Below are 11,943 nucleotides of genomic sequence, written 5' to 3' on the forward strand. Positions count from 1 at the left end.
CTTGGTCAACATTAAGTCTGTGAAAATATCTTCCTTTGTGTTAGCAGTTCAAAAAGGATTTATGTTCTTTATTGCAGAAAAATGATTTAGTCTCTGTAGATTCTTAGACTGGATTTCTGTAATGTCAAAAAAATTTCAGATACTCAATTTCATTTTTAAGTTCGTTTATTCCATTTGTTAAATTGATGTAATCGGATATGCCAGGTGGTTGAACATCTCTCCCCTCCATCCTTCTTGAATAGTGTTGTCGTGCTCTCTATATGATCTTTGATGATATGTGAAAATTTAGATACAAATATAAATAGAAACTAGAGTCCTAGGGTATGAAGCAGAACTGGGAAATCAAACCCATGCTCAGTTCACTGATTGATATCTGTTTCTCTCACATTCAGGTGACTAAAGAGAAGTCCTTTCCAAAGTCAATGAATGAGACAAATCACTCTCAGGTGACTGAATTTGTGTTGCTGGGACTCTCTAATTCCCAGGAGCTCCAACCTTTCTTGTTTCTCATATTTTCACTACTCTACCTAGCAATACTGCTGGGCAATTTTCTCATCATCCTCACTGTGACCTCAGATTCCCGCCTTCATACCCCCATGTACTTTCTGCTCGCAAACCTCTCTTTTATAGATATATGTGTTGCCTCCTTTGCTACCCTCAAAATGATTGCAGACTTTTTGGTTGAACACAAGACTATTTCTTTTGATGCTTGTCTGGCCCAGATTTTTTTTGTTCATCTTTTCACTGGCAGTAAGATGGTGATTCTTGTATCCATGGCTTATGATCGTTATGTTGCTATATGCAAACCTCTTCACTATATGACAATCATGAGCCGCCGTGTATGTATTATTCTTGTACTCATCTCCTGGTGTGTGGGTTTCGTCCATACTACTAGCCAGCTGGCATTTACTGTTAACTTGCCTTTTTGTGGGCCTAATCAAGTGGATAGCTTTTTCTGTGACCTCCCTCTGGTGACTAAGTTGGCCTGCATTGACACTTATGTTGTCAGCCTACTAATTGTTGCAGACAGTGGCTTTCTTTCTTTGAGTTCCTTCCTCCTGTTGGTTCTTTCCTACACTGTGATACTCATCACAGTTAGGAGCCACTCTTCTGCTAGCATGGCCAAGGCCCTCTCCACACTGACTGCTCATGTCACTGCGGTCACACTCTTCTTTGGACCATGCATCTTCATCTATGTGTGGCCCTTCAGCAGTTATTCAGTTGACAAAGTCCTTGCAGTGTTCTATACCATCTTTACTTCCATTTTAAACCCTGTTATCTATACTCTAAGGAATAAAGAAATGAAGGCAGCTATGTCAAAACTGAGGAGTCGCTATCTGAAGTCTGGCCAGGTTCTGCAGTCATAAGAAATATCGTATTTCTGGAAACAAAGTAAATTCACAGGACTGTTAACACTGTAGCTGTGTCTCTACATATTTACAGATGGAATCACTGTCATGTTCAGTTCAGTTCAGTTCAGTTCAGTCGCTCAGTTGTGTCCAACTCTCCGCGACCCCGTGAATCACAGCAGGCCAGGCCTCCCTGTCCATCACCAACTCCCGGAGTTCACTCAAACTCAAGTCCACAGAGTCGGTGATGCCATCCAGCCATCTCATTCTCGGTCGTCCCCTTCTCCTACGAATGGAATCACTGTCATGTTAAAACCAATTATTTTAACCAGTGGGAAGCATTGATTAAGTTGAAGTAAAGGTTAATGGTGATAATGAAAAATACAAGAAACCTTAGCAATTTTCATCTTTTCTTCTTTCTATTATGTTTACTTGTCTTTTTGACATCTTTTCCTCCTTAATTTTTAAAATTTAAATTTGTTTTAAGATAAAGAGCTACTGATGTGATATCAATGGTACAATATCTTTAACTTTATAAACTGTAAATACATGGGGCCTTCTTTGGTTGGAAAAAGTATTGTTTATACCACAAAGAACAGAATTATTTTTACTGTGTATAAATAAGGCAATGCACTGTTTTACAACAACTTTTCAAAATTGGAAGAATAGTGACGTGAACTTTCTGTTTTGCCATTTTATGTTCACTCTCCTGCAATAGCAGGAGAATATTGTGAATACTGTTCCGAGTCATTTGTTTGGTGACTTATCATTGGATTGTTAGTTTTCAAGGGGTTCCTCCACCAGCTCCATTTTTCCTTGTAAACTTCCCTGCCATTTGGGTCATATGAATTCCAATTAAATGGAAGTATTCACAAGATACAAGGTCATTATGGGATTCACTAGCAAGATCAAATAGATGAGCATCAATGATAACTCTAAGGGTTCTGGAGGAAAATTTTGTACTCTACAACTGAGCACCATCCACCATTTGGAAAGCAGATCGTAGAACCCTATCAGGATTTATTCTGAATTAAGTTCCTGACCATGATTTAACAAGTGACTATGTGACTAGGATTTCCCACCATTTAAAAAAATCACAATTTCTATCATTCACTAGTTTTACATCAATGTCCATTATATGCCATTCTCCATAGAGAAGGCAGTTAAGGTCTGGGGAAAGGGTAATCTATTAGCCCACTTTGGTTCTGTATCCCCCCAGTACTTACATAACAGAGACATGAATCAGCTGGAATTTAGGTTATGGATCAGATGGTAAAGAATCTCCCTGGAATGAGGATACCTGGGTTCTATCCCTGGGTTGGGAAGATCTCCTGGAGAAGCAAATGGATATCCACTCCAGTATTCTTGCCTGGAGAATTACACGGACAGGGGACCCTGGCAGGCTACAGTCTATGGGTTTGCAAAGAGCTGGACACAACTAAGCAACCAACATATACTCTGAATCTTTGGATTCCCTTTCATGAAGGCTTTTTGACTACAACTACTCTTAAAACTTTACCTGTAAGTAGAAGAGATTGATATTGAGAACTTGCCAATCAGTTCCTCCTCCACAGGTGGTAGTAAATTGTCTTTACAGGAATGAAATTTTACTCTAGATATGAATTTTCTCTCTCTGCTTGTAGTTCTTCTTCCAAGATCACTATCCAAGGCCTCAGAAAGGGTCTGATTTATGTATTTAGGATTCTACAAAGATTACCTGTGCAACAGATTTTACTCTGACAAATATTGTAGCAATAGACACAAGACCATGAGATCAATTTTCCTGAACAATTCCAGGCTCAAAGAACAATTGAACGTACAATCAGATGCCCAGAAAAGAGTCTAGCATTATGATTATACCTACTTGGAAACAATGAACTCTAACATATGATATATGCATTGAGTGCTGAGTGCTCAGTCATGTCTGATTCTTAGCAACCCCATGGACTGTAGCCCATGAGACTCCTCTGTCCATGGGATTTCCCAGGCAAGAATACTGGAATGGGTTGCCATTGCCTTCTCCAAGGGATCGTACTAACCTAGGGGTCAAATCCATATCACCTGCATTGGCAGGTAGTTTTTTTTTTTACCAATGAGCCACCAGGGAACCTGTATGCACTGAACTAGCAGTTAATTGTAACATTGTGTTATCAACTTTCTATATACAGTTTTGAAAAATATAGAGTAGAAATAAGAATGTTCCTCTTTCCACCATTCTTAGTGATCTATTTATGAATTTTTTGCTTCTTGCCACTGCAATTCCAGGCTTTGCTATACTGAAGATTCTGATTGCCAGAAGAACAACACTAATGAGAAATACACTATGATTTCCACTGAGCCAAATCTTTGCCAACTGCTTGACCACATTGGGATTTTCATGTTAATAGACAAGCAGCCCAAAAAGGGGGAGTCACTGCATTAACTAGAATAGATGACATAGTTAATACGTGGAGCTAAATAATGTCAGTAAGTTCAGTCTCTCAGTCATGTCTGATTCCTTGTGACCCCTTGGACTGAGGCATTCCAGGTTTCCCTGTCCATCACCAACTGCCAGAGCTTGCTCAAACTCATGTTAATAAGGCAGACTGCAAACACATATCACAGTAAGACATAGAAGAAAAACCTATAAGAAGTTAATTAATGATCAGGCTACCACTATAGGAACTGAGCCTTGATCTTCCTTAGAAGCCCTTGATGAACCACATGTCCCAGTACCATGATGTTTTGATTACTATAGCTTTGTAATATAAGAAAGGGGAGGGAAATTTATTGAAAGAAATAATGACAGAAAATGTCCCAAATATGAGAAGGAAAATGAACATCCATTTCCATGATACCTAAAGAACCGAAATAAGTTGAACATCAAGACATCTTCACTAACATATATTATAATCAAATTGTCAAAAGTTAAAGACAGAGGGAATTTTGAGAATGGCAAGAGAAAAGATACTCAAGACATAAAAGGGAATTCTTATAAGTCTATATGCAGATTCCCCTGCAGAAACATTGCAGACCAGGAAATAGTGAGACAATCTATTCAAAATACCTGAGAGAGAAAAGCTTCCAGTCAAGCTGAGGACCTTATCCCTGACCATCTTGCTGAATGTCACTCCACTCCACATTTATGTATTTGTTCAGCCTCAGCATACATGCAAGTCAGTTTTAGAATTAGTAATATATACTCCCTGAGAAACAACTTTACCAAATATAGTACAGTGCTAATGTATAATTATTTTTAACTTTAAACTTTCAGGTTAAAATTGGAATGCTCCAGTTATGTAGGGTGGTTCCTTTTCCCCCTTCCTCCTTCAGTGCAGTTATGTCATACATTTCTAATAGACTTAGAGCTGTTTTTCAGATTCCGAATTCTAGGAGGGATGCCCGTACAACCTGGTTGATGTTCTGCTTGTTTGCTTATTTGTTTATGCTTGCTACTAAAATTAAACACTTATTTACATGTCTATGAGTTTTGAAAAATACATAAGGTCATTTATCCATCAGACTTGTAACATACAGAACAGTCGGAGGGCCACTTTTAATGTAAAACAATCAAGACATAAAGAAAAGAATAGGGAAAAAATTTTAAATGCATTTACATTTCCTTCCATAGACATCAAATGTTTTTATTGTACCATAGCTGCTTCAGATCTTTAAAAGTATATGTAATATCACTGATCCAGTTGAAAAAAGTTTCATCTTACTTCCTGACTATTTCTCTTATCTTCCATTCAAATACTACTCAGAATTTGGTGTTTATCACTTCCTTGGATGTTTTGGAACATTTATTGTCCATAATTATTTAAGCCTGTGAAATCATTTAAATTGTGTCATTTCATTTTTAAACTTTCTTAATGTTCATATATAAAATTCAATTTTAATTGTTGGCAGTATGCCATTGTGTTAAAATATTATATTTTTTTAATTTCCCCATTTATAAATACTTAGATTATCCTCTTATTTGAAAATATTTTAACATACGACATTGTGCATGTATCCTCATGCATGTAAAATTTTTACTAGAGTATACAGAAAGCTGAGTTTGCTGAATGGTACAGAATCCCATCTTCCATTCTTTAAAAATGACCAGTTATAAATTACAGCAGAATCTCTGAAGACAGTCAGGGATGTAACACATATAAAATATCTAAAATATGGTCTAATAGACTATAGGCATATTTGTCCAGGAAATAGAAGATTTGTCATGGAGAAAAAATGAAAGCATCTTCAAATATTTGAAGAACAAATATGTTGAAGGAGGAGATTTCTTCAACTATAGGTGGTAGAACCAGTTGAACATGATAACAACAGACTAACTGTCTTGCAAAGTGGTGGGCTCCTTGTGACTGGAGAAAGCCTTCCCAAAAGTTGGTGATCATTTATAAGACTGTATGATGTCTCTAATGATAGTCAGAAAGTTGGGGGTCAAAAAGCTTACTCACTAGGAGTTTGAGTGATAATCAAACAACATTTTGCTTTCATATGTACCACTTAGTTGGTTGAAGTTTTTTTTCTTTCACTGTTAAAATTATTATGTAAAATATAATTATTCCCACTGCAGGATGACTTCACAGTTTTATAAAGGGTGATATTTCACTTCTCCAATGAGATCAGTTTCCTGGCATCCTGGTAATATAAAATGTCATATCTTAGGATACTGCAATTATATGATTGAAAGAAAGAGGAGCAGAGCCTGCACTATGTTGGCACAGAACCTGAGAGGCTTAGCACATTTCAGTGCAGAGACCAATTTAAAATCATGTCAAGAGTCTATTGAAAATGCATTCAACATGAAAATTCACAGGTTAATGGAAGATTAGAAGAGTCAGAGAAACAAGGACTGGGAGAATTATTAGAACGTGTAAGTATCATAAGTACATTTTGAACAGGTTTGCTTGGAATAGGGAAATAAATAGTAAGCTGTTTTCTAGATGTAAAATTGACAACTGGAATTCGGCAAAAGAAAGTCACTGTTGTCTCAAACTGGAAACCCCATCTAAAAGAAGCAAATTTCTGTTCTTTTCTCTCTGCATATAACATAGACTCTCCTACTGCACTGGTTTAGGGATAGCCCTGATAGGAACAGGATTAAAATTTGACGAATTGAGGGAAGTATATTATAACCATTATCCATGCCTTCTTTGCTCCTTTTACACTTTATAGTCAAAGGATATTTAGACACTAATAGCCTGGTGGGCTACAGTCCCTGGGGTCAAGAATTGGACACGACTGAGGACTTCACTTAAGTCTGTATTTACTGCCTATCAAAATTTACCCGGAATGAAGACAGGAATTGCTGTCCTTTATTGCATTTTGCTTTCAATCTTATAGGAAAGTAACTTTTATAAGATACATTATGGACAGTAAGAATTATGCCTACTCATGTTCTCAGAGTTCCACTGATTCATTCTAGAAGTATCAAACTTCACCTAAAACCAGGAGGGAAAATTTATTTTATGATGGCTTTGCAGTCTGAAAATATTTTTATGCCTGAGATTTATTGGCAGCGAGAAAATATATAATTCATCAACTAAAATGCTGATGGACTTTCTAAGGAAATTCTAAGAAATTTGAGCGATTTTTCTGAAATTCACATGTTACCATTACATAACTGCCTCTACATTTCTAATTTTAAAGAAATGAAAATATCCTTGGAGATTATTTCGTCTTATTTTCTAAGCTAATAAATGGAAGAAGATTATTTATATATACTAACATGTGCCTATCTAAATTATCAAAAAACAATGAAAAATATTATATTGACCTGGTCTGTAACACTTAATAGTAAAGTCATTGTGGAGAGGATATTCTAGTTACTTCTTTTGTTTTGAAAAGTAACTGACAATTCTACTGGGGAGATGGATATTATATGAAATAAGTTTCAGGAAATTTTTAGAGATAAGACAATCTGTACAGTAGATAATGAGTGATAACACTTCCTTGTGTAACATTATAAAACTCGGGCTTTCTTCTCTCTTCAGCTCCCATGCCTGCCCTTGGCCCTCTACCCAAACCTTCTCTCTGAGTGTCTATTATGTTCAGCATACATATCTCTCATCACTCATTACTATAATCTCCTAATGTCAAATCCCCAATTAGTTTCTAATCATTGCAAAGGCTTTCCTTCTATCTGTATGCTGAAGTCAATGATGTTTCAGAGTGTAAATGGTTAGAGTGAAGTCTTAGAAGACCTGTAGTCTCTATTTTGGCCTTTATGTAAAGGCTTCTGCAAAATTTTGTTTCACTTGTAGATGCTACAAGGCATAGCACAAGGAGGGAGTTGTGCTGCCTTAGACTCTTTATTCAGTCAGAAGAGCAGAGAAGACAATTTTTCTCTACCTTCTTCTTGGATCTTCTTAGGTTCTGTGTCCATTTTATCTATTAACAAATGTCTGAATACCTGACCCTGCAGAGTAATTGATGCCTAAATTTCTTTGATGAAATCATCATGATTTTATCTTTTCTTTTTTTTTAACCATATATACATGAGTTTGAGTGTACTCCGGGAGTTGGTGATGGACAGGGAGGCCTGGCGTGCTGTGATTCATGGGGTCGCGGAGAGTCGGACACGACTGAGCGACTGAACTGAACTGAACTGAACTGTTTCCATCAGTGTAACCAGTTAAATTTTTTTTTTTTTTTTTTACATTTAAGCAATTTGCTCTCTGGGAATATTTCCTTTTTTCTTAATTTAAAAAAAATATTTATTTTAATTGGAGTCTAATTACTTTACAATATTGCTTTGGTTTGGCCGTACATTGACATGAATCCACCCCGGGTGCACATGTGCTCCCCATCTTGAACCCCTCTCCCTATACCATCCCTCTGGTTCATCCCTGTGTACCAGCCACGAGAATGCCAGAGAATCATAGGCTATTATGGTTAAATAAGTATAGTTCTCATCTGCCTCCTTTTTTCAAAGAGAAACTGAGTACTCGAAGGGTTGTGTGATTTGTCTAAAGTTTGGTAAGATGGTGGAAAAGAAGTAGAAAAGATTTTATCCTAGGCTAATGTTCTGTCTATATCATATGATACCTTTGGATGTCTTTTCTTGATGTGCCTTTCAGGCTATTTTAAAGCCTATAATTTAGAATGGTTTGCTTATTCAAGTCAAGAAAATATTAGTAGATATAAAACACATTTATAGCTACTAGATATAGTTATTAGATAGAAATAACTAATGAAAGTAAGAATCACCTGCTATGTACTTAATTGTGAAAAAAAGTGTACCGGAGTGACTTTCACTTTCACTTTTACTTTCCTATATGATGCCTATGTTTGAGAATATTATCACTAATGTTTTCATTCATGTGTGCTCAGTCATGTCCAAGTCTTTGCAACCCTATGGACTGTAGTCCTCCAGGCTCCTCTGTCCATGGGATTTTCCAGGCAAGAATACTGGAGTGGGTTGCCATTTCCTTCTCAGGGCATCTTCCTAATCCAGGGATCAAACCCATGTCTCCTACATTGGCCGGCAGGTTCTTAACCACTTGAGTCATCGGAGAAGCTCCACTAATATGGTTAAATCTATTATATTGTTACAGGATAAAATGTCTGATTCAATTATATGAAGATCATACATATCTCTGAGGAGGGAAAAATTAATATGTACTTTAAGGGGAGTAGGAAAAGAAGGAAGAATTTTAAAATTTTTCTAAGCATTATTTTGAGAAAATGATTAAATTTCCAGACAATTCAGGAACTATACAGATCTAAATTTCATGGAAATAACTATACTTGATTGTGTTTCCAAAAAATAAAATTTGGAGTGCATTTGATTAATATTTCTGACTGAAATGCTTTCTGATCATAAAAAGAAGGCTTACATGAAAAATTATATCTGGAGTTTCGAGTTCCTCCTGGATATCAATATTTTAACTGTTTGATTAATTCCATTCATATCTCTGGAGGCTATGTTGGAAGGTCACATTTCCCAAGGATATGTGGCTGGAATGTAGGTCAGGATTCAGTCTTCTTTATGTGACCTTTAGTGAAGTTTTATTGATTTTTATTTCTAGAAGTCTCTACAAATTGCTGTGATGGCCAACATATTTCCTTATCTACTGCTATCATAAAGAAAAGCAATGTAGCAACAACTAGGCTAAATTCTGCACAACATTTGAAAATTTATTTTCATCACTTCTTTGCTTCTTTTTACTACCTCTTTTACCACTCTCAGATTCCTGAGAGCTCCAAGTGCTCCCCCAGCTACGAAGGGCTTCCATCAGGATACAGCATCCAGCCCTGTCCCACATCCTTGGAGACAAGTCCACCCCAGGTACAGGCACTGTGCCTCCTAACTTTTAGAAGTAAAGCTGTTTTATGGCTCATCATCTGAGGGCCATGTCAGTTTTTCTTGGTAAATTGTGCCTGACAACTAAATCCTTTCCAAGACTTAATGACCATAGATAAAGATGTGTGCACACTCTTCATTTTATCTTAGATAAGAGGCAGCATTTTATTTGTGTCTTTCTGAGGACCATACAACAGTGAGGGAACAGGAAAGGAGAAGAGCATGGAAAAAGTAGACAGTCAAGAAAGTTTCTGATATTCTTTCTAACTCTAACTTTAAGCTGGTAGAGTTTATTGGCATCTGTAAATTATACTCATGCCTACTTTATCTTACCTATCAGGCATAATATTTCAACAATAAAAAGTATTGGAGAGAGGCTTTATTTCATAATATTTAGGAAATGGAGGAATCTGCAAGCCACCTAGCAAAAACTCCTATGATTTCATGAATTCACTCTAAAGTATTAAAAAAAAATTTACATGAGCCCATCCAGTAGAGTAAACTTGTTCTTTGAAAAGTTAGATAACACCATCCTTGAACAGGCATTATTGTAAGAAAGAAAATACTCTGATATGAAATAAGACATTATTAAGAATGCTCACATATACATGGTTTTTACACTTGATTAAAGATTTATCATTTATGAATTTTTTCTTTTACCAAACATTTCCAGTGTCTCTTTCAGGATAACATTATTCTCAATGTTTTATTTCTGAGAATAATGAACCCTGAACAATTAAATAACTTGCTCAATGCCATACAGCTGCCTGAAGATACAGTTGTGATCTTAACCTAGAATATTTTCCCAATAGGTTTATGCTTCCATTATAGTATAGTACTTTATTGGGTATAAAAGTAGTATCTTTTTATTAAGTGATAAAGCTATTCTTATTTCATTTAATAAAGAATGTACTGGAGATTCATAGAAAAAGAAGGTCCATCACCTTCTTTAAAAGGAGTAAGGATTATAATATTAGTAAAGAATTTTCAGGAGGGAAAGTTTTAAATCTAACTGCTCTATCACCATCCTACCTAGCTCAGTGTTCTGGGAAAAATGGATAGTTAAATTATTATAAAATAAGTTTACTAAAAATAAGAATGGATTTATATTGCAAAAAACTTAGAACTTTGTTTGCCCCAAATCTTCATCCTGCATTCTTAAGAATGGAGGTATTGATTTAAGAGCTTTTCTGAGGTCAATGAGCTACTCTGTAACAGAAGAGGAAATAGATATAATCTATATGTTTATCCTTCACAGTTTTTTTCTCCCCGTTGGAGCATAGATGAGAAAGCTAAACTTTCTTCCTCTTATGTCCATAGCCCCCTATCATAAGAGAAAAAACTGAAAAGATGAAAATATTCATTTATTATGCAAATCTCAATGATTTATGACATAAAATATACAATCATCGTCCACTAATGCTGAGTTGTGAAAGATTGTTTCTGAAGAAGCCAATGCCCCAAACTATCTTACTAGGAATGAGAAAAGAATTTTAACTGTTACAGCAGGAGGAGGTTTTTAGAACGGACAAGGGAAAGAAAAAGAAAGTCCCCTTTTTTCTGGACATCCTAAGAAGCCATTCAACTGAGTCAAAATCAGACCATTACTAGCAATCCAAAAGCCCTTCCAATGTTTCCTTCTGTCCCTTTAATCCCATCAAGGAAAACTGCTATCCTAGCTTCAAATACTATAGACTTGTTCGTCTGTCTTTCAACTTCATTTAAATAGAGAAATAGAACATTTACTCTTTTGTGTTTAATGTCTTTTGCACATTAATTTTGTGAAAATGTATTTCCTTCTTGTAGTAGTTCACACATTTGTCTCTTTTTAAGAGTTCTTATTTTATTTAGTGTAGAAAAAATGACATTTTGTCTCTGTAGATAATAATAGTGGATTTCTGAGATATATAAACAGCTTTTCAGATATTTATTTATAACACTCACTTGTAAATCTCATTTGCAAATTAGCTTACTTAACTTAATAAACTTAAGCAATTAATGAATCAGTTGGTTGAAATTCTCTCCACCAACCTCCCAACCACCACCCTCCTCTTCTAGAAAACTTTTGGTTCAATATCCCATCCTGACTCTGTTCTCCTTTTGATTACTAGATCACTGTCTCTATTTAGACATGTGTGAGGTCTATGGACATGAGTTTGGGTGAACTCCGGGAGTTGGTGATGGACAGGGAGGCCTGGCGTGCTGTGATTCATGGGGTTGCAGAGAATCGGACACGACTGAGCGACTGAACTGAACTGAACTGAGGTCTAACAAGTACATTTGAGTAGAAACTAGTCTCTCTAA

General features: G+C 36.0%; 1 protein-coding gene across 1 annotated transcript; it reads left to right on the forward strand.

The window, feature by feature from the left end:
- The first annotated feature begins 257 nt into the window (after positions 1 to 257).
- Positions 258 to 1,367, forward strand: LOC148776672 (olfactory receptor 4K15-like). The gene has a single exon (XM_088840369.1). It carries the CDS (start codon positions 324 to 326, stop codon positions 1,365 to 1,367), a length of 1,044 nt encoding a protein of 347 aa, XP_088696495.1. The 5' UTR covers positions 258 to 323.
- Positions 1,368 to 11,943: the final 10,576 nt, after the last annotated feature.

The sequence above is a fragment of the Moschus berezovskii genome, chromosome 9 (genome assembly GCF_049115385.1).
Source record: "Moschus berezovskii isolate FMDL1 chromosome 9, NW_MosBer_1.0, whole genome shotgun sequence".
NCBI lineage: Eukaryota > Metazoa > Chordata > Mammalia > Artiodactyla > Moschidae > Moschus > Moschus berezovskii.

Excerpts from the sequence above, each read along its gene's own strand:
- LOC148776672 (XM_088840369.1), top strand. The coding sequence starts at position 324 with ATGAAGCAGAACTGGGAAATCAAACCCATGCTCAGTTCACTGATTGAT.